The sequence below is a fragment of the Muscardinus avellanarius genome (assembly GCF_963383645.1).
Source record: "Muscardinus avellanarius genome assembly, chromosome: 12".
Classification (NCBI taxonomy): Eukaryota; Metazoa; Chordata; class Mammalia; order Rodentia; family Gliridae; genus Muscardinus; species Muscardinus avellanarius.
The window spans coordinates 55,572,635-55,600,060 of record NC_137798.1 but is presented as its reverse complement, the minus strand read 5'-3'; the positions used below and the strand labels follow the sequence as shown (position 1 = coordinate 55,600,060).

Sequence of the window (27,426 nt, the reverse complement as noted above, 5' to 3'; positions counted from 1 at the left end):
TGGGACTGGCTGCAAAGCTGCAATCCTCTCTCAGTCTTCCAAATACTGGGATTGCAAGTGTGAGCCATCATGCCAGACTCTACCAGCCTTTGATATTGTGGAAGAGACCTTTAGATATCACCTTACCATTTACTTAAAACCAAATCCACTTTATTGAGTCCTGAGTTCTCCTCTCCTGGATCCTCTCTTTTCTGAGACATGTGATGGAACTGTAGAAAGCTTTGTGCAGAGCCCAGGATTTTTTCAGCCCAAAATTTTTCCTTAGTATACTTTGAGTTACTAACTGCCCTTCCCATCAGGTATCTAATAGTGTTGCAGAATGGCTTCTCTATTTCCCCCACTTTGGTTCTGGTGATTAAATTCAAGGACACTCTATCACTGAGCTACAGCCACAGCCTGTTTTATCTTTAATTTTGAGACAAAGTCTAGCTGAGTTGCCCAGGCTGGCCTTGAACCTGTGATCCTCCTTCCTTGGCTTCCTGAGTAGCTGGGATTTCAGGCTTGTGCCACTGTTCCTGGCACAGAACAACATCTTAGTGTTGGGAGCTGCCAGAGACATAGGCCTCAGGCACTAATTCATTTTATCTTTTATTTTGGTGGTGAGGATTGAACCCAGGGACACTTTACCTCCAAGCTGCACCCCCAGCCCTATTTTATTTTTTGTTTGAAAACAGGGTCTTGCTCGGTGGCTGGGAGCCTCAATAAATTGCTGAGGCTGGCTCCAAACCTATGATTCTCTTTCTCAGCCTCCCAAGTACTGGGGTTAGAAAGGTGTAGCATGACAACTGACTCACTAATTCTTTTTAAGTAAACAATGCCTTTTCTCTTTTTCATAAATCTTTGAAAAATTTTAGGCAAAAATAAAATATTTTGAAGATTATGTATGCAGGGTTTGTTTTGTTTAGAACTTGCTGAAGTTTTATTAACCCTAGCAATACATTTTTATATTTATTTTGTGTAAAGCATAGAGGTCAGGAATTTGAGCATTTGGTGGTGAGGACATGGATGATACCTTAGCCACATCTTCATAAAGACCAGGATAAAAAGGAGTGGGGTTCTCCTTAGGTATCCTTTGCTCCCTAGCTCCTCCTCTTTGCCTGGTTTGTAGCTGAGTTAATACTGCTTTGTAATATTTGCTATTATATAAAAACATATTGCTGTGCTTTTCTGTGCTTTATTTGTGCACAACCCTGGAAGATATGGAGCCAATTAGAAAGAAAATGTATAGGATGATTTAGGGGTGAGAAAAATTGGGGGGAGGGGCTGGAAGTATGGATCAGTGGTAGAGCACAAGGTTAGCATGTACAGGGTCCTGGATTCAATTCCAGTAGGAAAAAGGAAGGAAGGAAGGAAGGAAGGAAGGAAGGAAGGAAGGAAGGGAGGGAGGGAGGGGAAGGGAAGAAAGAAGGAAGGAAGGAAGGGAGGGGAAGGGAGGAAAGAAGGGAGGAAGGAAGGGAGGGGAAGGGAGGAAAGAAGGAAGGAAGGGAGGAAGGAAGGAAGGGAGGGGAAGGGAGGAAAGAAGGAAGGAAGGGAGGAAGGAAGGAAAGAAGGAAGGGAGGGAAGGAGGAAGGAAGGGTGGGAGGAAGTGAAGTGGGAACTGGCAAACACTGCCTTCCTCCCAAGCCCCAGGGTGTGGGCCGTGAGTGGGAAGACAGGGAGGTGGCCCCCGGCAACACCGAACCCTTTGTGAGGTGAGGGGGTGCCGGAGAGACAGTGGAGAGGGAAGCCTCGAGATGGGGCAGAGTGTTTCCTCTTCTCGTTTCTCTCCCTCACGGGCTGTCTGGTCTCTTACTCTCAGGATTCAGATCACATGCAAATGCCATCAGAGTTTGAATTTATGAGTTAAATTTATGAGTTAAACAGAATTTGGTCACATAGCTGGAAAGCAACCCTGCCCCTCCATGAGAAGCTTTTACGATTCTGCGCTGTTGACTTAGGCAGGATGCCTGAACGTTGACGAGACCTTCCCAGGAACTATTTGAGATGTTAAATTTCATGGAAACTGGTGAAATGTTTTAAGATTAAATAACACATCTCTTGTTCTCTCTCTCTCTTCCTCTCAGGAAAATGGCAGACAGTTTTTCGGTAAGTGTTTCATGCCACTTTTCTTGGCCACATATATGTTCACTGAGTCCAAGGGCTTAGCTTTTACTACACGCTTCCTCAGCCTCGCTTGTGCGCCAAGGGCCTGTTAGCTAGTCTTGTTCTTCCAGCAGCAGTCCTGGGGAAAAAGCAAGGCGGAGAGAGGCCTGGGACCCGGCAACAGGAACCCCTTCACTGGGCTGGGAGCAGCAGGGTGCCAAGGTCTGAGCACAGAGTCTGTGCTTGTGTTTCTCATGGGATTAGGAAGCACCTGCCTGCTGTACTCCAAGCTGCTCCAGAGGCTGAGGCAGGGGGATGTCCAGTTCCAGCCCAGCCTAGGCAAAACAGCCAGACCTTGTCTCAAAATAAAATGTTCAAAAGGGGGAGTGCATGGCCTAGAATGTAGGTCAGTGGTAGAGCCTGGGACCTAGCATGGCCAAGGCCCTGTGTTCAATCCTCAATTTCTTTTTTGCTAAAAGAGAAAACAAACACACAAACAAAAAAGACCCCACGAAAACATGCACTTGTAGATAAAGGAGAGCTAGCTCCAGACTTGAGCAGATCACAGAAACACAGCCCTCACTGACCTGAGATGACTGGAAGCCAGAATACAGTGAAAAAGTCTGAGTCTAGTCTTTAATATTAATAGATAGGCAAAAATATTGATATTTTTCCTCTTCTTAGGTCTCAATTTTTTTTACTTCTCCCTTTTTTGGATCACAATGTCTGTTTTACTGTAAAAAAAATCTGCTCTTATGAATGTTTTATATCCGCTAATTGTTTGTGTCTTCCTTTCTAGCTTAACGATGCCCTATCTGGGTCTGGAAACCCAAGCCCTCAAGGATGGCCTGCTGCATGGGGGAACCAGCCTGGGGCTGGAGCAGGGGGATACCCAGGGGCTTCCTATCCTGGGGCCTATCCCGGGCAGGCACCTCCAGGGCCTTACCCCGGACAGGGACCACCCGGTGCCTACCCCGGACAGGGACCACCTGGTGCCTACCCTGGACAAGCACCTCCTGGTGCCTATCCAAGCCCAACTGCGCCCGGACCTTATCCGGGGCCTCCTCCACCTGGAGCCTACCCGGGGCAGCCAGGTGGGCCTGGGGCCTACCCACCTCCTGGACAGCCCAGCGCTCCTGGAGCCTACCCTGCCTCTGGCCCCTTCAGCAGCCCTGCCGGACCACTGGTAAGATGGCATAGTTGTGTCATGAACTTGATATGCAAAGGGTACCAGGGACATTTGAATATTTAAACCTGCTGCTTACAGCCACTTCTCAAGAAAAGAAAAAGAATGTTTATTGTGTGTACAGTTAGCATAAAGAGAAGACAAGGATCTTTCAAAGGCATTGATAATCTGCTTTCATACAAATCAGGTTAAACCAGGAGTGGTGGCACACACTTGTAATCCCAGTACTTGGGAGGCTGAGACAGAAGGATTGCAGGTTCGGAGCCAGCCTCAGCTACCTAGTAAGGCCAACTGCAACTTAGTGAGACCCTGTTTCAAAAAATAAAATAAGCGCTGGGCGTGGTGGCGCATACTTGTAATCCCCGCGCTTGGGAGGCTGAGACAGGAGGATCACACAGGTTCAAAGCCAGCCTCAGCTACTTAGTGAGGCTCTCAGCAACTTAGTGAGACCCTGTTTCCAAATAAAATATAAAATGGGTCTGAGAGTATAGCCCAGAGGTAGAAAGCCTCTGGGTTCCACCCCCAGTACCACACACACACGCACACACACACACACACACACACACACACACACACACTAAATAAATAAATAAATAAAATAAAATAAGCTGGGTGTGTTGGTTCACACTTGTAAGCCCAGCATTTGGGAGGCTGAGATAGAAGGATCGCAGTTCGAGGACAGCCTCAGCTACTTATTGAGGCCCTTCGCAACTCAGTGAGACTCTGTTTCAAAATAAAGAATAAAAAATAGGGCTGGGGGTGTGGCTCAGAGGTCAAATGCCCCTGGGTTCCATCCCCAGTACCACAAAAATAAATAAATAAATAAATAAATAAATAAATAAATAAATAAATAGCAAATAAATAAAATAATTTTAAAAATAGGACTGGGGATGTACTTCGGAGGTAGAATGCCCCTGGGTTCAGTCCCCACTACCGCAAAAGACAAAACCCCACACAGGATGTATTGATGGACTGAGTTTTATTGGGCATGGTGGCACATGCTTGTAATCTCAGTACTTGGGAGGCTGAGACAGGAGGATCACAGGTTTGCATCCAGCCTCAGAACTTGTGAAGCCCTCTACAATTTTGTGAGACCCTGTTTCAGAATTAAGAATAAAATATAGCTTGGAGGCAAAACGCTCTTGAGTTTCACCCCCAGTATCACAAAAAATAAATAAACGAATAAATAAAGTTAATATCAGAGTAATGGGGAGAATTTTTTTATTCTTATTAATAAACTCCAAGTACACACAGAAAGTGCCATCAGTCTGCACCTACATATTCTCTCTCACTTAACCCCATAACCACCCATAAAATACTGTTGTTCCTATTTTACACATGGGGAAATGGGACAATGGTGATGTTGTATAATTTGTCAAGGGTTATTAAATGAACATATGGGGGGACCCAGGCACTCTGGTTTTGGAAAACCTTCTGAAGAAGACCTTATTATCTAAGGATTGAATCTGCATGCAGATTGAAACATTTTGGTAAGGGATTCTAAATGCAAACCTAACTCTGGGGGGATCCAGGCACATTTTGTCATGGATCCTTCCCTTTTGGATTCAGTCTGGTTGAGAAACAAGATATAAATAGGAAGAAAGAGCTAAACAACCATGGAGGGTGTAACAATGTCAGGACAGTGGAGAAGGTGGTGCAGGGCAGCACCATCTCCTCTGGAGACACTTTAAAGAACATCGTGGGCCGGGCGTGGTGGCGCACGCTTGTAATCCCCGCGCTTGGGAGGCGGAGACAGGAGGATCGCACAGGTTCGAAGCCAGCCGTGCGCGCTGGCTTAGGAGACTCTGTTTCCAAATAAAAATGTAAAAATAGGTCTAGGAGTATAGCCCGGAGGTAGAAGGGCTTCCAGGAAGCCCAGTACCACCACCAAAGGGCCTCACTAAGAAGCTGATGCTGTCTGCAAACCGCAATCCTCCTATCTCTCCCAAATGCTGAGATTACAAGCATGTGCCACCACGCCCAGCTTGATGCATACATTTTAACAGTAATATTTATTTACTTATTTATTTAATTTATTTTGCAGTACTAGAGATTGAACCCAGGGGCATTCTACTTCCAAGCTACAACTTCAGCCTTATTATTTATTCTTTATTTTGAAATAGAGTCCCATTAAGTTGCAGAGGGCCTCACTAAGTAGCGGAGGCTGGCTTCGAACCTGCGATCCTCCTGTCTTAGCCTCCCAAGTACTGGGCTTACAAGCGTGCTCCACCACACCTGGCTTTTTTAACAGTGATTGATTTTAGTGTGTCATGTTTTTCCTTCCCTCCTAAAACATGACTGTTGATACACAATGTCCTTGTTTGTTCCCAGACTGTGCCTTATGACCTGCCCTTGCCTGGAGGAGTCATGCCTCGCATGCTGATAACAATCATGGGCACAGTGAAGCCCAACGCAAACAGGTAAAGGGGGCAGCATTCACAACCTGACATAGTTTTCGTTGACTGGTTTTTGAATAAGGAATGATCTGTGTTGATTTTTTTGGGGAGGGTGGGGATGGAACCCAGGGACATTCTACCTCTGAGCTACACTCCCAGCCCTATTTTTTTATTTTCTATTTTGAAACAGGGGCTCACTGAGTTGCAAAGGGCCTCACTAAGTAGCTGAGGCTGTCCGCGAACCGCGATCCTCCGGTCTCAGCCTCCCAAATGCTGGGGTTACATGGTGCGCCACCACTCCCGGCCTGTGTTTAATTTTAATGGATTTAAAAAACTGCACATTTGAAATCTTGGCTATATCAGTGTATGGCATAATCCCACAACTGAGAATGTGTTCTCGTCTAAATTGCCCAAAGGCCAGGGTCAGTAATTGGCAATACATCCTCATTTGTATTTTGGAACGCTTTGTATCACTTAATCCTCATGGTCACGACAGCACAAAAAACATCACCAACTCCTTCTGTAGGTAAAGCTGAGGCTCGGGTCCTAACTGTGGCCAGTGGCGAGCCTGGGAATCCCCGTCTTCCGAGTGGGTGTTGTGAAAGGATGTGAAAAGATTGTACAGTTAAAGACTTTATCAGAATAAATCAGCCTTTGTCGTTGGAACTGACTGATTGAGGTTGACCAGGATGGGTAAAGGTCCACTGAGCTAGTTAAGGAAAACTCATGCTGGTTGGTGGCTGCTGTGGGCGCCTGGCCCTGTATATCACCACTTGTGCTGGCTGTACTTACATACAGGACAAAGAGGCTGCGTGTCTTGAAGTCATTCTCTGTCCCTGAAAATCGTGGCGCCATTAAAGCTCCTGCGTCCATTAAGCAGCCTATGTCTCTGAGGTTTTTTTTTTTTTTATTATTTTTTTTGGTGGTACTGGGGTTCCTGGAAACCCTTCTACCTCTGGGCTACACTCCCAGACCTATTTTTTTATATTTTAATTTGGAAACAGGGTCTCCTAAGCCAGCGCAGCTGGCTTCGAACCTGTGCGATCCTCCTGTCTCTCCCTCCCAAGCGCGGGGATTACAAGCGTGCGCCACCACGCCCGGCTTTTTTTGTATTTATTTATTTATTTATTTATTTATTTATTTATTTACGGGTCTGGGGATGGAACCCAGAGGCATTTGACCTCCGAGCTACACCCCTCGCCCAATTTTTTATTCTTAATTTTGAAACAGGGTCTCACTGAGTTGCAGAGGGCCTCACTAAGTAGCTGAGGCTGTCTGCGAACCGCGATCCTCTGGTCTCAGCCTCCCAAATGCTGGGATTACAAGCGTGCGCCACCACGCCCGGCCTTTTTTTGTTTTTAAATAAATCTTTTTTATTTTTTTATTTAATTTAATTTAATTTAATTTAATTTTTGGTGGTACTGGGGGTGGAACCCAGAGGCTTTCTACTTCTGGGCTATACTCCCAGATCCCAGACCCATTTTATATTTTATTTGGAAACAGGGTCTCACTAAGTTGCTGAGAGCCTCACTAACTAGCTGAGGCTGGCATCGAACCTGCGCAATCCTCCTGTCTCAGCCTCCCAAGCGTGGGGATTACAAGCGTGCGCCACCACACCCGGCGTCTCTGAGTATTTTGCATAGTACAAAGAAGGTTACATTCAAGCCAAGTACTTATTCAAGAAACTGTAAATAACCCCTAAGTATCTGTCATTTGATTCCTGGTGGATCAACATGAACCACATTCTATCACCAGATGGACACAGCTCTGATCTGTTCATTTTCCATTCACACAGTTAGTTGACGTCTCTGCCAGGCAACCTCCAGCCTCCTGTTTCTGCACAGCAGTCAGTACCCTAAGCCAAATCTTTCTATACAGCCTAGACAGCTTCTCTAGACTCAGTGACTCAGTGCTTTCTTTTCCTTTCCTTTCCTTTCCTTTCCTTTCCTTTCCTTTCCTTTCCTTTCCTTTCCTTTCCTTTCCTTTCCTCTCCCTCCCCCTCCCCCGCCCGCTCGCCTTCTTTCTTTCTTTCTTTCTTTCTTTCTTTCTTTCTTTCTTTCTTTCTTTCTTTCTTTCTTTCTTTCTTTCTTGTGGTACTGGGGGTGGAACCTAGGGGATTTCCTACCTCTGGGCTATGTTCCCAGACCTATTTTTATACTTTATTTGGAAACAGGGTCTAAGTTGCTGAGAGCCTCACTCAGTAGCTGAGGCTGGCTTCAAACCTGTGCGATCCTCCTGTCTCTGCCTCTCAAGCGCGGGGATTACAAGCGAGCGCCACCACGCCCGGCTCAGTGCTTTCTTATACATGCATCTCCCACCCACCCTCCACACCCTATGCTTGTGTCCCTACCCATGTTTCCTCCCAACATAACATACAACCTAGCATACCACATAGATGGCACAACTCATGTGTGATGTCCATTCACCTCAAGCCCTAACACGCAGAACTACAAGATATTCTTGCCACAGTTAGGTCATTGCACTAAAAAGTTTAGGTGCAGTAATACTAGAGGTGTAGACTGAAACTGTGGAAGATCAAAACCAATTCTGGTTGAAATAGTTAATGGCAGTAAAATGAAAAGGAAACAGACAAACTGTTTCTTGGTCCTACAGACTTTTCTATGATGAATTGCATGAAAAAAAAAAAAAAGAACTGCTAGAGTGACAGAGGTAACAAAACCTTCCTTTCACTTCAGACGGAATAGAGCCATTAGACATTGAGTCAAGTGCAAACTCTACTGCCATTTTCCCCTTCACTGTAAGATACGTTTGTGGTTGAATGTGACGGCCGCTGAGTAAGTCAAAATGCTCCGAGAAGCTGAGTATGGTGGCGCACCCTTGTGATCCCAGGACTTGGGAGGCCGAGACAGGAGGATCACCAGCTCACAGCCCATCTCAGCTACTTAGTGAGGCTTTCTGCAATTTAGTCAGACCCTACTTCGAAACAAATAATAATAATAATAGTAATAATAATAATAATAATAACAATAATAATAATAAATTGGTCTGTGGGCGTAGCTCAAAGAATTGAGAATTTTCCTGGGTTTAATTTCTAGTAACACACACACACACACACACACACACACACACACACACACACACCCCAGACAACAATGAATGGACCTAGGAGCACAGAACTTGTTTTAAAACAAGAACAGTAGCTGACTCTGGTTTGGTACTTTATAGAGCATGCCTGGAAAAACTCAGAGGTAGAGTGCATTAGCATCCAAGGAGAAGGCAGAAGGTCAACATTCACACTCTCGCTTTCCACCTCCTATCACGGAACGTCCCACATGTTTATTGTCGTGTCTTTACAATTCAGCAATACCGTACTGAATGTTAACCGCATTGTCTCATTCTTGTTGTTGTAGAGGAAATAGGCTTCTGGTCAACCACCAGGGAAGCCAGGTAGTGGATAGTTATTGATGTTGCCGGCTTGCCTTTACAAGTATTAAAAGAGATTAACTAAAATTGCGATGGTATTTTGTGTGTGTGTGTGTGTGTGTGTGGTACTGGGGTTCCTGGAAGCCCTTCTAACTCCGGGCTACACTCCCAGACCTATTTTATATTTTTTTTTAAATTTGGAAACGGAGTCTCTTAAGCCAGAGAGGCTGGCTCCACCGAACCAGCGCGATCCTCCTGTCTCTGCCTCCCAAGCGCGGGGATTACAAGCGTGCGCCACCACGCCCAGATGCCATGGTATTTTAAAAGTGGCTGTAAGCCTCTATAAGGAATCTTGAGGGGGTTTCATGAGTAGAGTCTGTAAAGACTGCGCCCAGCTGAATGGGAACCATGGGACCAAAGACAGTGAAGCGACAAACACATATCGCCTTGCTGGCCTCCACATTTTATGATAGTACCAGGAATATTGGGCTACACCTATTTCCCAGTTTGAACCCATGCCCACCTTATTTACTTTCCATCCAGAAAATAGTTCCTATAGAGTATGACATGAGTTGCTTTTTAGAAACTTGCATGTTCTTGATAAAAAAACATAGCTTTAATCATCTTACCAACTCTGGTCTTTGGTTTTGAACAGACTTGCTTTAGACTTCAAAAGAGGGAATGACGTTGCCTTCCATTTTAACCCACGTTTCAATGAAAACAACAGTAAGGTCATTGTGTGCAACACAAAGATGGACAACGCCTGGGGAAAGGAAGAAAGACAGAAGGCCTTCCCATTCGAAAGTGGAAAACCATTCAAAGTAAGTTGTCTCAGCTACTGGATACTGATAATATACATTTCTCATGGAAAATCCCCCTGACACCACAACTTGCTTGAGATGAATTTTTATGGCCTGTCCTGGGGGACCTGACCAGTCTGTCTCCCTGCCGTCCTCAGCTCGGCAGGCTGAGAACCTGGCTGGAAGTGGCACGGGCCCTAGTTCCTTTCCCCCACCTCGCCAACGTCACTGTTGGTAAAAAAAACATATATCATCATAATTAAAAATGGCACAAAGTCTTTATGACACGGCTCACTGGGACTTTAGTTCCTTCAGACAGTGTAGCTGGCAGGGCAATTAGAAGTAAGTGTTTTTTTTTTTTTCTCTCTAATTTTAGAATGCTCCTAGTTCAATCCCCAGGACTAAAAAACAAAAAGTTAATGTTTGTCTTATTGAAAGAAAAATTTATAGAGGTGTGTGTGTGTGTGTGTGTGTGTGTGTGTGTGTGTGTGAGAGAGAGAGAGAGAGAGAGAGAGAGAGAGAGAGAGAGAGAGAGAGAGAGAGAGAGAATGAATGAATGGGGGATCGAACCCACAGGCATTTGACCTCTAAGCTAGACCCCACTGTTTTCTTTTTATGTGTGGTACTTGGGATTGACCCCAGGGGCATTCTACCTCCAAACTACAGCCAAGCCCAATTCTTTTCCTTTTTCTTTTGAAACAAGGTCTTACTAGGTTTATGAGAGTCTCAGTACGTGCTGAGGCTGTTCTTGAACCTACAGCCCTCCTGTCTCAGCCTCCCAAGTATTGGGATTACAGGCGTGCACCACCACACCTGGTGTTAGATGTTTAATTTAGAAGTCCATCCTTTACCCCTTCCTCCATACTCACAGAACTTACAATTTGTTGAGTATCTTCCCAGCATTTTCTATAACAGGCAACATATTTTTTGTTTATTTTGTGGTGCTAGGACATTCTACCATTGTGCAACATCCCCACTCCTTTTTATTTTTCATTTTGAGACAGGGTCTCCCTGAGTTTTCTAAGTTGATCTCAAACTTGAGATCCTCCTGCCTCAGCCTCTCAAGTAGCTGGGATCACAGACTTGTGCCACTATGCCTGGTTATTCTTCTTTCTTTCTTTTTTCTTTTTTTTTTTAAAGTGGTACTAGTGATTAAACCCAGAGGCATTTTACCTCTGATCTTCACCCCCGATTTTATTTTTATTTTGAAACAGGGTCTCACTAGGTTGATGAGAGTCTCATTGAGGCTGTCTTCGAACCTGTGATCCTCCTCTCTCAGCCTCCCAAGAACTAGGATTAAAGGCATATGCCACCATGTCCAGCTTGCTTCATCTTTTTTTCTGTTGATTAAATGTGAATAACTGAGCCGGGCGTGGTGGCGCACACTTGTAATCCTGGCATAGGGGAGGCTGAGACTGGAGGATCACGGTTCGTGGACAGCCTCAGATACTTAGGCCCTCCACAACTTAGTGAGACCCTCTTTAAAAATAAAGAATAAAAAAACAGGGCAGGGGCTGTAGCTCAGAGGCCAAATGTCCCTAGGTTCCATCCCCAGACCTGAAAAAAAAAAAAAAAATCGGAATAACCTGGAGTTTACTTTTGCTATAAGGTTATGTTCTCTGCATTTTAGTTCCACAAATGATGATGATGAAATATTGGATATACTGTGCTAGCCCGGTTCAGAATCACTGGATACTTTTCCCTCTTTTAACTTAAATTGACATAAAATCTATTTTGTGTATAATATGTCTTTTTTTTTGTGGGTCTGTGGATGGAACCCAGGGGCATTTGACCTCGGAGCTACACCCCCTGCCTTATTTTTTATTCTTTAATTTGAAACAGGGTCTCACTAAGTTGTGGAGGGCCTGAGTAACTGAGGCTGTGTGCAAACCGCGATCCTCTGGTCTCAGCCTCCCAAATGCTGGGATTACAAGTGTGTGCCACCACGCCCAACCCTTATGATATCTTGAAATATGTGCACACCACGGGACAGCTGAATTGTGCTAGTTATCGTACGCATCCCCTCACGTGTGCACATCTTTCAGATTCAAGTCCTGGTGGAGCCGGACCACTTCAAGGTTGCTGTCAACGATGCCCACTTGTTGCAGTTCAATCATCGGATGAGAAACCTCCAGGAAATCAACAAGCTGGGAATTTCTGGTGACATCACTCTCACCAGTGCTTCACATGCCATGATTTAATCTGCAAGGGCTGGAGCCTTTCAAAATAAATGGAATCGAAACCTTAAACATTAAAGGCTTTATGTTCACCGTGAGTGGAACATTTTACATTTATTCATCAATATCCTTCTTGTAAGTCATCCATTTAATAAATATTCTTATGCTGAGAGCTGCCTGTCTTTATGTGTCATTGAAGGGGAGTTTATTTAAGATAACATACAATGTAAAAAGAAATGTGTGGCAATATTAATATTGCATCCGAGCTGGCTGTGGTGGCACCTGCCTGTAATCTCAGTGCTTCGGAGGCTGGGACAGGACTGCAGGTTCCAGGCCAGTCTCAGCAATTTGGTGAGGTCTTCAGTAACTTAGACCCTGTTTCAAAACAAAAAATAAATTGGGCTGGGGCTATAGCTCAGAGGTAGAATGTTGTTGCCTCTGGGTTCAATCCCTAGTACAAAACAAAACAAAACAAACAACCTCCTAAACCTGCATCAGGGGCTCCCAAAGTTTTCTATACTAGGTAACATCGTTAAGAGAAAGTAAATACTGCCGGGCGTGGTGGCGCACGCTTGTAATCCCCGCGCTTGGGAGGCGGAGACAGGAGGATCGCGCAGGTTCGAAGCCAGCCGTGCTGGTGTAAGAGACCCTGTTTCAAAAATATAAAATAGGTCTGGGAGTGTAGCCCGGAGGAAGAAGGGCTTCCAGGAACCCCAGTACCACCAAAAAAAAAAAAAAAAAAAAAAAAGAAAGTAAATACTGCCCCCACTCGAATTCTCTCTTCTAGTTTCCTCAAAACTAGGAGATGCTCAAAGGAAATCATCCTGATTTCTTACACAAGGAAATGTACCATATTGCATTCTGGTGCTCACGCTGCTCAGTTCTGGAGATACATTCTGAGGAACTTGGTGGGGGATTCCCTCACGTGAACAGCGAGCGCACCTACACAGACGCAGGGGGTTTAGGTCACTCATTCTACACGGCTTCCTGTTACAAGAGAACCGGTAGGCGTGGCATGTATGATGCTGTTGCCACCATTAACACCACATAATATCTCACAGTAAACTTTTTTGTGTGTGGTATTGGGACTGAACTTAGGGCAGGTAACCACTGAAATACACCCCAGCTCTGCCCCTTTTATTTATTTTACTTTTTGCGGTACTGGGGATGGAACCCAGGGACATTCGACCTCCAAGTGACACCCTTGGCCCTATTTTGTATTCCTTATTTTGAAACGGGGTCTCACTGATCGCAAAGGGCCTCACTAAGTAACTGAGGCTGTCCACAAACCACGATTCTCCTCAGCCTCCCAAATGCTGGGATATTACAACCTGGAGCCACCACAACCAGCTGGATTTTTTTTTTTTTTTTAAATAAACGGAAGGAAGCCGGGCGTGGTGCTGCACGCTTGTAATCCCAGCATTTGGCATTTGGGAGGCCGAGACCCAGAGGACTGCAGTTTGCAGACAGCCTCAGCTACTTAGGCCCTCCGTGACTTCAAAATAAAGAATAAAATATAGGCAGGGGTGTAGCTCCGAGGTTGAATGCCCCTGGGGTCCATCCCCAGACCCACAAAAAACATAAATGAAAAAAATAAGTGGAAGAAATATCATCCAAAGAACAAAGGACATTGTAAATACATAGACCAGTTACATAGTTGCTTATTATCGTGTGTACTGTTTTATACCCGGCAGTGCAGGTTCCTTCACACCAGCATCACCACAAACCTGTACTGTGCTGCACTGCAAAGGCCTTGTCACTAGCTGGCTGGAATTCTTCGTCTCCATCATAATTCACCACATTTGTAGCTCATCACTGACCAAAATGTTATGTAGCATTTGATTTTATTTTCTTGGCTGTTTAATACTTTTAATCTCTCTATATCTTAATGCTTTCAAATTAGTATTTGATACCAACATGAGACAACCTGTCTGTTTTTTGAAATTTCCAGATTTATAGAAAAAATAGTATCTTAATTAGAAAGCTTTTAAAATTTAATTGTTCCCTAGCCGGGCGTAATCCCAGCATTCGGGAGGCTGAGACCAGAGGATTGCGGTTTGCGGCCAGCCTCAGCTACTTAGTGAGGTCTTTTGCAACTCAGTGAGACCCTGTTTCTAAATAAAGAATAAAATGTAGGGCTGGGGGTGTAGGTCGGAGGTAGACTGCCCCTGGATCCCATCCCTAGTAACACACACACACACACACACACACACACACACACACACACACACACACACAGCAGGGGATATAGCTTGGAGGTGGAATGCACCTGGGCCCAATCCCCAATACCACAGAAAAACAAAACAAATCAACTCTGGGGACAAGAACATGACTGGGCAGAGGGAGAAATTCAATAGCCAGCGGAAGCCGCTCCGGGCATTCTGATGTTGGGACCACCCTTCTGAGTGGGAGAGGCCTCGGCCTTCACATCTCCACCTCAACCAACCAGTAAGTCGTCTGGGACATGGTGTGACTTTGGTAAATGTCTCCCTTCAGCCGAGGCAGGATCTATAAAGGGCAAGCTGAGGGCTGTCTGTCCTCTTTGGGTCCCTAAAGAGATCTGGACAACACATCACAGCATATTCAAAAAATTATGCATGCCGGGCGTGGTGGCGCACGCTTGTAATCCCCGCGCTTGGGAGGCGGAGACAGGAGGATCGTGCTGGTTCGGAGCCAGCCTCGCTGGCTTAAGAGACCCTGTTTCCACATAAAATGTTAAAAAATAGGTCTGGGAGTGTAGCCTGCGGGAGTGTATCCTGGAGGTAGAAGGGCTTCCGGGAACCCCAGTACCACCAAAAAAAAAAAAAAAAAAAAAAAAGCAAACTCTTTACACTAACTTTGTCTTTACTGTTCCACTCAGATGATTAAATGGAAAAGCATATAGCTTTGGAGGTAAAAACCCAAAACACAACTTGGTTTACACAATAGCCTTAGTTCCTTTGTCTATAAAATGGGCATATTTCTTCATTTATATGCTGTTTGCAAAAGGAGTGCCAAATAGGTGGTGATGAATAAATGGAAATTTCCCTTTTTATTTTGGAAAGACTCTTGTTCTACTCAGTTTGTTTCTAAAGGTTTCCCCAACACCTCTAGAGCTCTATAGCCCAAGAACACTCTCTGGTTGGAGGGGACATGGATGGTTGCCAGCCCAATACACAATATACCAGCCTGGATCTCATTCAAGTGTAACCCCAGATTCAATAGGAAGTCCTGATTTGTGTAAGCTAATCCCCTGCTGACTCACTGATCTGCAGGTAGGATGTGTATCAGTTGGCCTAACCAGGCCAAAGGGAAGGACTGACCTCTGGGTGTCACCAGTAGCCATCTTATGACCCCCACAGGACTCAGCTTTAGAGAGGCCAACACCAAGGACAAGGGAGCAGCTAGGAATGGAGTGCTGAACCTTGGTACCATCATTGGGCTGTCGACTGTAAAACGCCTGGAACCACCCTGTTGACTCATGAAATAGTAAATTTCCCTATTGTTAGGCCAATTTGTGTCTATTACTTGTTTGAATAATTCAAATAAGCCAGACAGAAAACACACACATACACAAATGTTAGCTTTTGCCAGGTAGGGTGGTGCATGCCTGTAATCCCAGTACTTGAAAGGCTGAGATGGGAGGATCACAGGTTTGTGCCCAGCCTCAGCAACTTAGTGAAATTCTGTTTCAAAATAAAGAATAAAATAGGGCTGGGGGTGTTACTTGGAGGTAGAATGCTCCTGGGTTCCATCTGAAGTACACACACACACACACACACACACACACACACACACACACACACACGGTGTGAGCCAAACATGGTGGCACATGCCTACATTGCCAGTACTTGGGAGGCTAAGAAAGGAGGATCACAGCCAAGGCGTGGTGGTGCACACTTGTAACCCCAGTACTTGAGAGGCTGAGACAAGGGGATCACAGGTTTGCAGCCAGCCTCGGCTACTTAGTGAGGCCCTCCACAACACAGTGAGACCCCGTTTCAGAATAAAGAGTAAAAAATAGGGCTGGGAGGTAGAATGCCCTGGGTTTAAAATAAATAAATAAATAAAAAGATAAAGAAAAAAGAAAGTAGGATCACAGGCTTGAGGTCAGTCTCAGCAATTTAGCAAAACCCTGTTTCAAAAAATAAAAATGGGAGCTGGGCATGGTGGCGCACGCTTATAATCCCAGCAGTCAGGAGGCTGAGACTGGAGGATCGCAGTTCGCGGACAGCCTCAGCTACTTAGGCCCTCTGCAACTTTAGTGAGACCCTGTTTCAAACATAAAGAATAAAAAATAGGGCAGGGGGTGTAGCTTGGAGGTCAAATGCCCCTGGGTTCCATCCCCAGACCTGCAAAAAAAAAAAAAAAAAAAAGAAAAAAAAAAAAAGAAAAAAAGGTCAGATGTGGTGGCGTATGCTTGTAATCCCAGCATTTAAGAGGATAAGATAGGAAGATCTGGGTTTGTGGACAGCCTCAGCTACTTAGTGAGGCCCTTTGCAACTCAGTGAGACCCTGTATCACAATAAAGAATTAAAAAAAAAAAAATAGACCTGGGGATATAGCTTGGCGGTAGAATGCCCCTGGGTTCCATCCCTAGTTCTGCAAAAAAAAAAAAAAAAAAAAAAAAAAGAAAAAAAAGAAATCCCTAATCTTGAAAGGTTAAAGTTCCTACTTGTTCTGAAAGTGGCTCCAATTCTCAACTCATTTTCAGACAGAAATAAAACACAGACCTGGTTACAAGCTTTAGCTACTGAGTCTTCTTGCCACTGTTATCCTATGGCTCTGGATTTTGCAACCCTATACTTAAGAGTTTATAAAAGAGAAATATTTCAAACACATTATGTGATTGATATGATTTCTTTCAATGTCTGTTTGCCTTATCAAGGGGAAATGAAAAGAAAGGTAAGGGTTTCATAGGCAGTTGTAATAATTTGAAATTGCAGCATAGAAACTCACTTCATAGTCCAGAAAACTCATCTAAAGAAGCTCAGCACACCCTGGAAAATGCAAGACTCAAAGCTGTTTTGGTTTTTTTTCTTCTTTGTGGACCTGGGGATGGAACCCAGGGGCATTCTATCTTTGAGCTACACCCGCAGCCCTCTTTTTTTAGTCATTATTTTATTTTTGAAAGAGGGTTTCACTGAGTTGTAATGGGCCTAAGTAGCTGAGGCCGTCTGTGAACCGTGATCCTCCAGTCTCTGTCTCCTGAATGCTGGGATTACAAGGGTGCGCCACCACATCCGGCTCTCAAAACTGTTTGTCAGCCATATATTATGAGCTCAAACTAATAAAGTATAAAATGATACAAATATTTTGGCAAAAGTTTAATATTTAAATTAAACTGAAACTGTTCATAAGCTGTAAATAAGTATACTTAGCTTTAAACCTATGCATTTTAAATAAGAGACAAGCTGGGCGTGGTGGCGCACGCTTGTAATCCCCGCGCTTGGGAGGCTGAGACAGGAGGATCGCTGAGTTCGAAGCCAGTCTTAGCTGCCTAGTGAGGCTCTCAGCAACTTAGTGAGACCCTGTTTCAAAAAAAAAAAAAGGTCTGGGAGTATAGCCCGGACGTTAAAAAGCCTCTGGGTTCCACCCCAGTACCACCAAAAAATAAATAAATAAATAAACAAACAAGAGACAAAACATACTTTTTATTCTATGTGGTTAATATACAAAATATCCCCACTTCCCTTGAGAAATAGTACATCTAATACACTTGGATAAACACTGAATATTAAAACATTAGATGATACTATGTAAGTGACTGAATAAAAGCAAACATACAAATTTCTAACAGTCTAAGAATATATCACAGCACTGATAATACGAAGAGTATGTACGTATTTATTTTTAAATTCAAAGTTCTTCTTACTGTTCTCTGCTGAGGGGCTTCAGAGGTGAAAAGGCAATCAGATTACCACCGAAGGAAATACGCCTGGCATGCTCCTGATGTCTCCCCGCCATCTGATTACTGTAGCACAGGCCCGGCTAGAGAGAAAATGACAGACATCAAGAACCATCAAGAGTTTCACCAGGTAAATCTTCAATGTGACACTAAGAGGTTAATTAATAACATAAACAAGTTTCCATCGCAACAATAAAATTATTAATAATGTAACGATTATGCTACTTTCCAGCAACACCTAGCTTCAAATAATTTTGGGGGGGGGCACTGGGGATTGAACCCAGAGACATTGTAACCGCTGAGCCATATCCCCAGCCCTGTTTTATTTTTGTTTGTTTTTTGTTTTTGCGGGTGTGGGGATGGAACCCAGGGGCATTTGACCTCCAAGATACACCCCCTGCCCTATTATTTTTTTTATTCTTTATTTTGAAACAGGGTCTCACTAAGTTATGGAGGGCCTCACTAACTAGCTGAGGCTGTCCGTGAACTGCAATCCTCTGGTCTCAGCCTCCTGAATGCTGGGATTACAAGTGTATACCACCACGCCCAGCTCTTATTCTTTATTTTAAAACAGGGTCTCACTGAGTTGCAAAGGGCCTCACTAAGTAACTGAGGTTGTCCTCGAACTGAGATCCTCCTGTCTCTGCCTCCTAGATGCTGGGATTACAAGCGTGTGCAACCACGCTCAGCTATACTCTTTGTTTGTTTGTTTGTTTTTGGTGGCACTGGGGTTCCTGGAAGCCCTTCTACCTCCGGGCTACACTCCCAGACCTATTTTTACATTTTTATTTGGAAACAGGGTCTCCTAAGCCAGTGCGCGGCTGGCTTCGAACCTGCATGATCCTCCTGTCTCTCCCTCCCAAGCACGGGGATTACAAGCGTGCGCCACCACGCCCGGCTATACTCTTTTAATAAGAGATTAAATATATGTTTTATGTGCCTATACACTTGTCTAAATATAAATTAAAAAAGGAAAGAGGAGAGTTTTAGAAGGAGGCCACAAAGAAGAGCTAAGATTTGAACTAGATTTAGAGGCAAGAATTCATTAAAAGTCTGAGCAATTTCCAAACAAAATATCAGGACATAAACATGGCAATCTAAAAGAATATGAACAGCTGGACATGGTGGCCCATGCTTGTAATCCCAGTACTTGGGAGGCTAAAACAGGAGGATCACAGGTTTGTGGCCAGTCTCAGCTACTTAGTGAGGCCCTCTGCAACTTAGTGAGACCCTGTTTCAAAATAAAGAATAAAAAAAATAATAGGGCAGGGGGTGTATCTTGGAGGTCAAATGCCCCTGGGTTCCATCCCCACACCCGCAAAAACAAAAAACAAACAAAAACAAAAAAAAATAAAACATAAATTTAAACCTCACATACAAAAAGTAGTATTTATTTTATTTTAAAAAACAAATTGAATAAAAAAAATTTGTCAAATTAAGTGGGAAAACTTACTGAATCAAGAAGGTAGCATTCGGTAGTGAGGCTTTTATTATCAAATAGTACTGAAAAACAAGAGAAAACAATTTTTAACTTAAGTTCTACATATCAAATACCAAAACAAAAATAGAGGCTGTTTTATGCTACACACACACACACACACACACACACACACACACACACCCCTATTTAATTTTTTCTTTTGGTACTGGAGATTGAACCCAGGGCATTCTACCTCTGAGTTACAACCCCAGCCCTATTATTTACTCTTTATTTTGAAACAGGGTCTTACTGAGTTACAAAGGGCCTAAGTAGCTGAGACTGTCCACAAACCTAGATCCTCTGGTCTCAGCCTTCTAAATGCTGGAATTACAAGCGTGCACCACCATGCCTGGCTCACACACCCCTATTTTGATAATACTGTTTTCCTTAATTTCAGTATAAAGTATCTTCTAGACAGGCACGATGGTGCATGCCTATAATCCCTGTAATTTAGGAGGCTGAGAAAGGAGTATCACAGGTTTAAGGCCAGCCCCAATAAGTTAGCAAGAATTTTTTTTCTCCCCCTAGAACTGGGGATTCAACCCAGGGGCATTCTACCTTTAAGCTACATCCCCATTCCAATTTTTTATTCTTTATTTTGAAACAGGGTCTAAGTTGCAGAGGGCCTCACTACATAGCCGAGGCTGGGAGGTGTGAACTGGTGATTCTTCTCAGCTTTCCAAGTACAGGAATTATAAGCATGCACCACCCTGCCAAGCAAGGCTGTTTCATAATAAAGAAATAAAATAGGACTGGGGTGTGGTTCAAAGGTACGATGCCCCTGGGTTCAATTCACAGCAACACACACACACACACACACACACACACACACACGTCCACACGTCTTTTACAAAGAAATCTCATGCTTGTAATAGTAAAGGCACCCAAAAGATGCCGATCAAGTGCAGTTGGTGGACATTAAATGTCTGGCCATAGTTTTACCATTTTATTTCACATTAGGCCTCAGGCCAACACCACAGAGTAGCAGATGAAAATAACAAATATAACTAGAACACATCATATTATAACAAAAACATAAGTTCTTTTTCCTCTTATAGAACAGTCACAAAGTAGGTAGGAATTATGAGGAAGGAGGAAAAATAGGCTATTTTTCAGGTTTGGGATCAAGAGAAGTGTGCTACAGCATATTTTATTTTTGCAGTATTTGGGATTAAACCCAGGAGTGTTCTACCACTGAGTGATATCCCCAGCCTTTATTTATTTATTTTCTTGACACTGAGGATTGAGCCCAGGGCACTCTGAGCTACACCCCCAGGTCTTTTTAATTTTCTTTTAAAACAGGTCTTGCTAAGTTGCTGAGACTAGTCTTCCACCTGTGCCTCTTCTCTCTCAGTCTCCCAAGTACTGGGATTACAGGCGTGCACCACCACACCAAGCTTCACGTAATTTTCATGAGATATTTATGGTGAGCATCCAATTCCTCAACTCTCATCTTTAGAAACTGGTACTCAGATTTACGATAATTTATACCTTAATCCAAGATCATTTTTTTTCTTCCTTTTCTTTTTTTTGGTGGTACTGGGGATCGAACCCAGGGGCATTCTACTTCCGAGATACATCCCTAGCCCTACTTTTAATTTTGAAATAAGGTCTCACTAAATTGCAGAGGACCTCACTAAGTAGATGAGGCTGGCCAAGATCCTGTGATTCTCCTGTCTCAGCCTCCCAAGTACTGGGACTCCAAGTGTAGGCCACCACGCCCAGCTTCCCAAGTTCATTTTTCAACAAGGTCTTATTGTGTTTTAAGTGATTTTACCTGATTGAGAAGTTTTAGCTTCTTCTTGCAAGGCATTATGTTGTGATGGCATATTTTTTTCAGGGCTACTCATCAAAACACCTTGTGAGGTAATTGAAGAATTTGTTTCCGTTGTTTCTACAACCTCTGAAATTTCTTTTTTGTTAGTAGTAATATCTTCTGCTACTCCACCAGTGAGAAGAGGTAAACTAATTCTTTCACCAGGTAAGCAATCCATCTCACAGTTTATCTTATTTACATCCTGGAATTAAAAGTGGTCATTATATTACAATAGAAGTCTTGCTGCTATCAAGTAAGAAAAACAGAAAAGTGACATTCTGAACACAAGCTATAGAACACTAAATCTTACTGTCTTGCTTCATGACAATCTGTTCAAATAACATTATAGAAGAAATAGGAACAAAGGCAAGATTCTCTACAAGTACCTACACTCCAGGGAATAGCAAAAATTCTGTGTGAAGGACTAGACAGTAAATGTAGAAGGTTTGGTGGGCCAGAATCTCATTATTAACTCCACCAATGCTTTGCAAAAACAGCTAGATATAAACCATAAGCAAATAAGCATTGCTATGTTACAGTGAAGCGGTTTACAAAAATAATGGCCATAGCTGGGTGTGGTGGCACACACTTGTTATACCAGTACTTGGGAGGCTGAGACAGGAAGATTGCAGGTTTGCGGCCTGCCTCAGTAACTTAGTGAGGCTCCCCACAACTTAGGGAGGCCCCGTTTCAAAATAAAGAATAAAAAATAGGGTGAGGTTGTAGCTCAGATGTAGAATGCTCCTGGGTTCAATCCCTGGTACCAAAAAGGAAGAAAAAGAAAGAAAAGAAAAAAAAGAAAAAAAGTGGCCCAAGTTTGATTTCTCTACCTTTCTACTTTTTCTGCTTCTCTACTTTGTGGGCTCTGTATTCATCTTGATATAGATTGAAGAACAAAAAGGCATGGTTTCAAACAATCTAAAGGCCACTGAAACAAGCACTCTGAATAAATGACTGATTTAGATGTCCAATGGAAATTCTGGGTGTTGTTTATGGAGGCATTACATATAATGGCATAGCAAATGATGTACTGGGCTATCTACCATTCTGAAATGGGACTCACATGGTTTATTTCAATTAAACCCTGCAATCCAGGACACTGAGCATCTTCTACTATGCTCTTCCTGAAAAAGAAAAGAGCCAAAAACAAAAGAGCAGCATTATACTCAGATAACTAAGCATATTACTATCTTTTTTGGGAGTACCTGTTACTGAACCTAGGGGCACTCTACCTTCGAGCCATATAGTCCCAGCCCCCCCCCCCACTTTTTTTTTGTGGTACTGGGGTTCCTGGAAACCCTTCTACCTCTGGGCTACACTCACAGACCTATTTTATACTTTTTTTTTTTTTTTTGAAACAGGGTCTCTTAAGCCAGCGTTCCTGGCTTCGACCTGCGCGATCCTCCTGTCTCCGCCTCCCAAATGCTAGGAACAACATATTTTTATTATGAAATTCTTAATTCATATTTTATTAGAAATATCTGTCTCATAGTAGTACCACAGGTTCAATGCTAGTGTATACCCACCATAAATTTAGTGAGACCCTGTTTTGAAATAAAATTCAATAGGGCTGAGGGTGTAGCTCAGAGGTAGAAAACCCCTGGGTTCAATTCCCAGTACCCACCTGCCAACCCATAGGAAAATATTTATCTCAATCTCTGAATTTTTTTTTAATTTATTCTTTTTCTAGTATCTTGCTTCACTTTGCCTTTATTGTACAGAGTTGTTTATTCTAAGATGCCCTTTTCAGGACTGTTTTTTAGCAATTAAGTAAATTTTTAAGAAATACTTGTAGTATGACTCAAAAGTATAGCTATTCCTAGTACAAGATAATAAACTACAGGATATATAAAAGTAAAAAATGATAATAAACTGATCTTTTATAACCTACAGATTTCTATAATACCTGAAAGATTTTTATCCTCATAAAACCTAAAAAGACTTTTGGCATATATTAAAACCTGAAAAAACTCATTCCATGAAATATTTAAGCATTTCAAAATAAAAACTGTCATTTGCTTTGCCTACTTTAATTCATAGATGCCTTTCCTACTTTCCTCATTTCTTTAGTGCAATTTGCTACAATAACTGAATTTTCGATTCTGTCCCATTTCCAGATTAGTGATAAACCAAAGAGTCTTTTCTTGGTACTAGATTATAATTTTATTTCCAACTTAAAATGCCTCTTTCCTATCATCACTGTGCACTCATGTTCCATTAACGAGGACTTTTGATGCATTTGTGTAGAGGCAGTGCTACGAAGTAGAAAAAAAGCAGACAGTATCCAGCTTCACCGGTCATAAGCTGAACTTTTCAAGTTTTCTCAACTGAAAACTGGGGATCTACTACCTTGTAGGGCTTTTGCAGTGATTAAATGAGATGATACAATTAAGAACCTAGAACCATCTCTATCCCCAAATCGTTGTTCAGGACACACCAACTCCCCTTTCTCTATGCTCTGCCATCTGTCAAGATGGCAATTTGAGGTACCTTTTCTAAAGGCTACTATAAAAGTGTCTACCTCTTTTTTTTCCTTCTTTTTTCTTTTTGCAGTACTGGGGATGGAACCCAGGGGCATTCTACATCTGAGCTCTACTCCCAGCCCTATCTTTTATGCTTTATTTTGAAAGAGGGTCTCACTGAGTTGCCAAGGGCCTAAGTAGCTGAAGCTGTCTGCGAACCCGCGATCCTCCTGTCTCAGCATCCCAAATGCTAGGATTACAAGCGTGTGGCATCATGCCCGGCAAAAGTGTTCACCTCTTAATGACCCTGGAGGGAGAATCACCAGCACTGTTGTTTTGTAGATGAGGAGGAAGCTGAAGGTTAAGCTGAACCAAAGTTTCACAGCTAGTAAGTCACAGAGCTGTGTTTTAGCTCAGATCTACTGAACACCAAAGGATACCTTATTGCATCTTTTCTTTGTAGTGCTGCACAGAATGTACTTTGCCCATCTAAACATGACCAATTAGCAACCTGAATTTTTTTTTTTTTTTTGCAATACTGGGGATTGAGCTGAGGGGCATTCTACCTCCAAGCTACACCCCCAGCCCTATTTTTTATTCTTAATTTTGAAACAGGGTCTCATTAAGTTGCAGAGGGCCTCACTAAGTAGCTGAGGCTGGCTGTGAACCTGTGATCCTCCTGTCTCAGCCTCCAAAGTACTGAGATTACAAATGTGCACCACCACGCCTGGCTTGTTTTGTGTTTTTGAAATGCGGTCTTACTATGTTACCCAGATAGGTCTGGGACACAAGTAATCCTCCTGTTTCAGCCTCCTGAGAGGATGGGACTACAGGCATGTGCTATACGCCAGCTCTAATCTGAAATATTAAGACTCCATTTCCTCTTTTTTTTTGGGTACTAGGAGTTGAATCCAAGGGCATTCCTCTCTGAGCTATACCTCAGCCCTTTTTAGGTCTTATTTGTAAACAGAGTCTTGCTAAATGGTTCAAAAATATTGGGATTACAGGTACATACCACATGCCTGGCTCCTTATTTATGAAAAGGAAGATTTACCTATGTTATAAGGTCATCGTAAAGCTTAAAGCTGGGTGTGGTGGTACATGCCTGTAATCCCAGTACTTCGGAGGTTGAGACAGGAGGATCACAGGTTCAAGGACAGCCTCAGAAAGTAGTGAGACTATCATCAACCTAGCAAGACCCTGTTTCCAAATTAAAAATTAAAAATAAATAAATAAATAAAAGGGCTAGGGGTGTTGCTCAGAGATAGAACACCCTGGGCTCAATTCCCAATCCCATCAGCAATAAATAAATAAATAAATAAATAAATAAATAAATAAATAAATAAATAAAATTAATTTAAAATATATGCTGGAAATAAATTACCTGCTTGAGAATCTAAATATTTCATACCAGCATTTGTTAAACTCTTAATAACATGATAAATACCTGCTTTCGGGAGTATTTGAAAACAAAATCTCATCAACATGTTCACTTTTGGTCCTCTGAGGATCAGGATTCTCTGATGACGTTGTTTGTCCTAGAGGGTCTGTATCAGCTGTGCTCTCACGCACAGCTTTGCTCACAGATTTAGGAGTTCCACGTCTTTGAGAAGGACAGTCAGAAGAAAGTACTAGAAGATGAAAGATATCACACACACACACAATCATCAAAACACCAAAAAGTTTTATTAATTTTTCTTTATAACCAGGAAGAAAGTACAAAGCCTACTTATTGGTTTTTATCTATCTATCTATCTATCTATCTATCTATCTATCTATATTGTGACACTGGGGATTGAACCCAGTTGCATTCTACCTGAGGTATAGCTCAGCCCTGTTTTATTTTTATTTTGAAATAGAGTCTCACTAGGTTAATGAGTCTTACTACCTACTAACTAGTTTCTTCCTCCTGTCAAGTAATGTTTGTTAGACTCCTGGGATTTTCTGTTAAAGATGATATTAGACCCTCACATTAGTCTGTGATTCCACCTGACATCCTACCGTAACATTAACAAAAATAATCAGAAAAGGCAGAACTCTACAAGGAAAAATGATTCTGAAGAAGAGACAATAATGAGACCATTCTGAAAGCTGGAGTGTAAATTGACATGTGGGATATTATCTAGCAAATCCAAACAAATGAATATTAAACCACCAATCAGAAGAGAAGAGAGTCAATCCTATTTCTGCCACAGAATCTTTCAAAAGAACTGGTGTCCCCACTGTATCTTTCAAAGTGGAGATAAAATGGAGTTCAGAACAGGACGAGGAGTTCACAGTCAGTAGAGGACTAATTAGAGGAGAGGTCCTTTGATCACTGCATAGCAAAGCAACATCCCTCCCCACAAAAAACAAAAACTACCAGGTTATTTCCTCAAAGAAGAAACAGAGTGTTTCTGGTTTGGGGGAATATAGATAAAGCTGAAAGATGAGGTAATATATGAAAAATAAAGGCACAGGTACATATTTACAAATCAACTGCTGAGACACTCGGCTTATCTTCCCCTAATAGTTCCTGAATGGCTGGCAGCCAAAATGTTACCCACCAGGCAGCAGAGGAGAATAATTCTCTCTGGGGAATCCAAATAGCCTATGAGAAAAGATTCAAATGCAGCGATGTGTAGGTTCCTGGCATAACGGCCCAGCTCTCTCTCGGTAAGGCTCTACCCATGCGCTCAGAGGCTCTTGTCAGTACCCATTCCTGACTATGAGCAAGTAGTAAAGGATCAGATTCCTGGGAAAAACATCTAATCCGAGGGACAGAAAACAAAACAGATGAAACCATCTTGAAACAAATACTGACTACAATGGGGGGAAAGCATAAAACCATTATCACTATCCACACAATGGTGAGAAGGTGCAAATATGAAACACTATGCAGAAGGTTAGAAAACAGGGCATTTGGGGAATAGGAAAGAGCTCTCTGAAATGAAAAACATGATAGCTAGTGTCACAGTTAGGAAACCGAGTCAGGCTGGTGGTACATGCCTGTAAACCCAGTAACCCCAGGAGGCTGAGGCAGGAGGAAGACAGTTCAAGGCAGCTTAGTGAGACTCTGTCTCAAAGAATAAAATAACAAAAAAAGCCTTTTCTAAGTTGAAGAAATCCTCTTAGATAAAGAAAATAATAAGTACAGGAAGGAAAGATAACAAATCTACCAGAAGAAAAATATGTTTTAAACAACAAAGCCTTAGCCAGGCGTGGTGGCACACGCTTGTAATCCCAGTACTCCCAGCATTCGGGAGGCGGAGACTGGAGGATCACAGTTCCAGTTTGCAGACAGCCTCAGCTACTTAATAAGGCCCTTTGCAACCGGTATGGTGGCGCACGCTTGTAATCCCCGCGCTTGGGAGGCGGAGACAGGAGGATCGCGCAGGTTCAAAGCCAGCCGTGCTGGCTTAAGAGACCCTGTTTCCAAATAAAAATATTTAAAATAGGTCTGGGAGTGTAGCCTTGAGGTAGAAGGGCTTCCATGAACCCCAGTACCACCAAAAAAAAAAAAAAAAAAAAAAAAAAAGGCCCTTCACAACTCAGTGAGATCCTGTTTCAAGAAATAAAGAGACTAAAATAAACAGGGCTGGGCGTGTAGCTCCATGGCACAATGCCCCTGGGTTCCATCCCCATGAGAAAGAGAAAGAGAGAAAAAAGGCCTTATTTAGAGAGATGGTGTTAAACAACAAAAGATTCCAATAAGAATGGAAAGGATTGTCTCTAGGGGTTGGCAAATGGGAGGAGAGGAGCTTCTATAAGGACTAT

At 42.9% G+C, this 27,426-nt stretch overlaps 2 protein-coding genes across 2 annotated transcripts in view; one reads left to right on the top strand and one right to left on the bottom strand.

The window, feature by feature from the left end:
- Positions 1-2,067: 2,067 nt before the first annotated feature.
- Positions 2,068-12,098, top strand: LOC308271293 (galectin-3-like; the record flags this gene model as incomplete). Its single annotated transcript, XM_080707567.1, has 5 exons — positions 2,068-2,085; positions 2,882-3,268; positions 5,600-5,688; positions 9,704-9,869; positions 11,894-12,098. The coding sequence occupies 5 exons, from the start codon at positions 2,068-2,070 to the stop codon at positions 12,047-12,049; spliced, it is 816 nt and encodes a 271-aa protein (XP_080563693.1). The 3' UTR covers positions 12,050-12,098.
- Positions 12,099-12,834: 736 nt separating this feature from the next.
- The window catches only part of LOC308271011 (disks large-associated protein 5-like), a gene marked incomplete at both ends in the record, with an annotated part of 48,285 nt that continues 33,693 nt past the window's right edge, over positions 12,835-27,426 (bottom strand). Inside the window, 4 exons of the mRNA XM_080707145.1 lie at positions 12,835-12,967; positions 17,880-17,995; positions 22,272-22,332; positions 25,118-25,301. Coding sequence (XP_080563271.1) covers positions 12,835-12,967; positions 17,880-17,995; positions 22,272-22,332; positions 25,118-25,301 — 494 coding nt within the window. The remainder of the gene's footprint in view (positions 12,968-17,879; positions 17,996-22,271; positions 22,333-25,117; positions 25,302-27,426) is intronic.